At 25.3% G+C, this 2,357-nt stretch overlaps 1 protein-coding gene across 1 annotated transcript in view; it reads right to left on the reverse strand.

Annotated features, from left to right (window-relative positions):
* The window catches only part of LOC111088217, a 35,393-nt gene that overhangs the window by 5,077 nt on the left and 27,959 nt on the right, over positions 1–2,357 (reverse strand). Inside the window, exons 8-9 of the mRNA XM_022397627.1 lie at positions 2,197–2,206; positions 876–888 (exon numbers count right to left, since the gene is read on the reverse strand). Coding sequence (XP_022253335.1) covers positions 886–888; positions 2,197–2,206 — 13 coding nt within the window. The 3' untranslated portion in view covers positions 876–885. The remainder of the gene's footprint in view (positions 1–875; positions 889–2,196; positions 2,207–2,357) is intronic.

Raw genomic sequence — 2,357 nt, forward strand, 5'->3', positions numbered from 1 at the left:
ATATTTTGTAATTTATTATCAGAAGTTTCTGTACTAACATAAAAATCTATCAGTTACAGGATATACCCATAGTTCCATCACAATTTTGAAAAATGTACATTCATTACATAATCAACAAAAACACTGCTGAAATATCATATATGGATAAATATTCATATAATTGGCTTTCATACAACGACAATTACATTTTGAAAAGTATACATATAATCTATTATTAGTATATATGCTCCAACATTGAAATTCAATAGTGATATATCACTATGATTACATGTAATAACTTTCTTTACATTGACCACTTATTCTCCAATATCCATCAAATCAATACATCAAATGTAACTATATATGTAAACAGAATTTACAATTATATCTTAGAAAATGAACACCTGAATACAATACTTACATAATTCTATATCATGCAATTATCAGTATTATTTATGGTTTAATTACTACTTATTAAAATACAGCTGAAACTTGTATAATTGAATTTCTAATTTCTCTCAGATACTAATTTGTGAAGAAAACAAGGATCATAACAGTATATTAATAAACTAATTAGATATCTGAATAAACTGAAGACACATAAGGCACATTTCATTTCTACTAGCTTAGCCTATAAATTCCATAATACAAATGTTGAGTAGCTTGGTTCACCTTCATGCATAACTCAACCTGCTTTCTTTATTTGAACCAAGTTTTCTCCTGCTTGCCTAAAGAGCAGCATTGATTTGTCATCTTGTATGATATTCTCACTTGTCACAGATTTTCATGTTTTGTTTTACTGCATGTGGATAATTTAGTAAAAATGTGTTACTTCAGTTACTTATTTAATTTTTTTAGCATAATAGAGAGAGAGTTCAATTCCTAACCTGCGTATCTTTCTATAATTCACTTATATTTCAAATTGAATTTTTTTATAGTGACATACAGTATATTTATGAAAAATAATAAATTTGTTACTCATAATTATATCTAATTACCTTTGATTTGTTAAGATCTATTTGTAAATCATATTACAACATTATAGTAGTATGAAATTCTGTTGAAAGTAAAACTTTAATAAAATACAAACCAAGCTAATCAACATTTGTATTATGGAAGTTATAGGCTAAGTTACTAGAGATTAAATGTGTCTTAAATAATCTAATTCAAATAATGCAATGTTTCCAAAATTTATAAACATTTTATAATTTTCTATTACATTTTTTAAAAAATCATAACCTTGAACCTTCTTAAGAGTGCTTCAAATATCAACAGAAAGAAAACTCTGTTTATAGCACATATGTATTGTAAGCATAGGAAAACCTTTGTTGCTTCTTCATTTTGTGTGATTTTTACAAATATTGTAAAATTTCTTTTTAAAGAACTTCAAAACATAGCCATTTTAATTAACTGCTATTCAAATAATAATAATACTCTGAATTAACAGTTATTTCTTTAGTATTACTGCATTGACGTTTTTTTTCTCTCCTTTTGCTAAATAGTGAGTACTCATTACTGTATATTTAAATGATTTCTTATGTCAGATTACATGTTTTTATAAATTATTACTAATGCTTTTAATTGTTAACAACGAATTTCACTTGTCAATGAAATACTGTCTACATTGTACATGTATATTCAATGAATTACAATTAACAACAATTTTAGCTAAGTTTAATAACTAAAGTTTTTGTGATAGTAACAATAGTAAAATACTATTGGATTTTCTGATATAAGTTTATATTTTTAAAAAAGTGTGTGCAAAACAACCAAAACCAAAACTTCAAGAATTGCTTGAAAATTTAATAGTGTAGTTTACTTTATGATTTACTAATTATCTACATACCTTACTTTTTGAAATATGTTTTATTAGCTTAGTACAAGTTTCAGGGAAAACCAAAATAAGAAGTGTTCAAGAAGGCCATGTATAACTTAGCAATATATTCAAATAAATTCTCAAAGAACTGAATAAATTATAGAGTACTGTTTGCAGGCTCAGAGTCATGGCTCAGTTTAATTTAAACAAATAATAAAGTTACATCAGGTCAGTTTTATAAATGTAAAGTTATCAAACAAACTTAGTTTTTTAAATATTTCTTTCAGCAAATTTGCATACTAAAACTACATCATAATAACTACTACAACTACATGTTCTAATGATAAAAGAAGTGGTTGTATGGTTTCTTCAACATTATGGATGTGTAATAAAAAAAATGTAGTTCCATCATATATCAAAATATACATATATATGTACTGTGCAAAAAAATCTATGCTGGTATTTTTCATACAGCTCAAAGTCATTTATCAGAAACAAATAAAGCCTTAAAGCATAAGACAAAATACAGGCTTTGGAAATCTGCAATGAAGTGGTTTTCATC

This window comes from Limulus polyphemus, unplaced genomic scaffold (genome assembly GCF_000517525.1).
Source record: "Limulus polyphemus unplaced genomic scaffold, Limulus_polyphemus-2.1.2 Scaffold3347, whole genome shotgun sequence".
Lineage (NCBI taxonomy): Eukaryota > Metazoa > Arthropoda > Merostomata > Xiphosura > Limulidae > Limulus > Limulus polyphemus.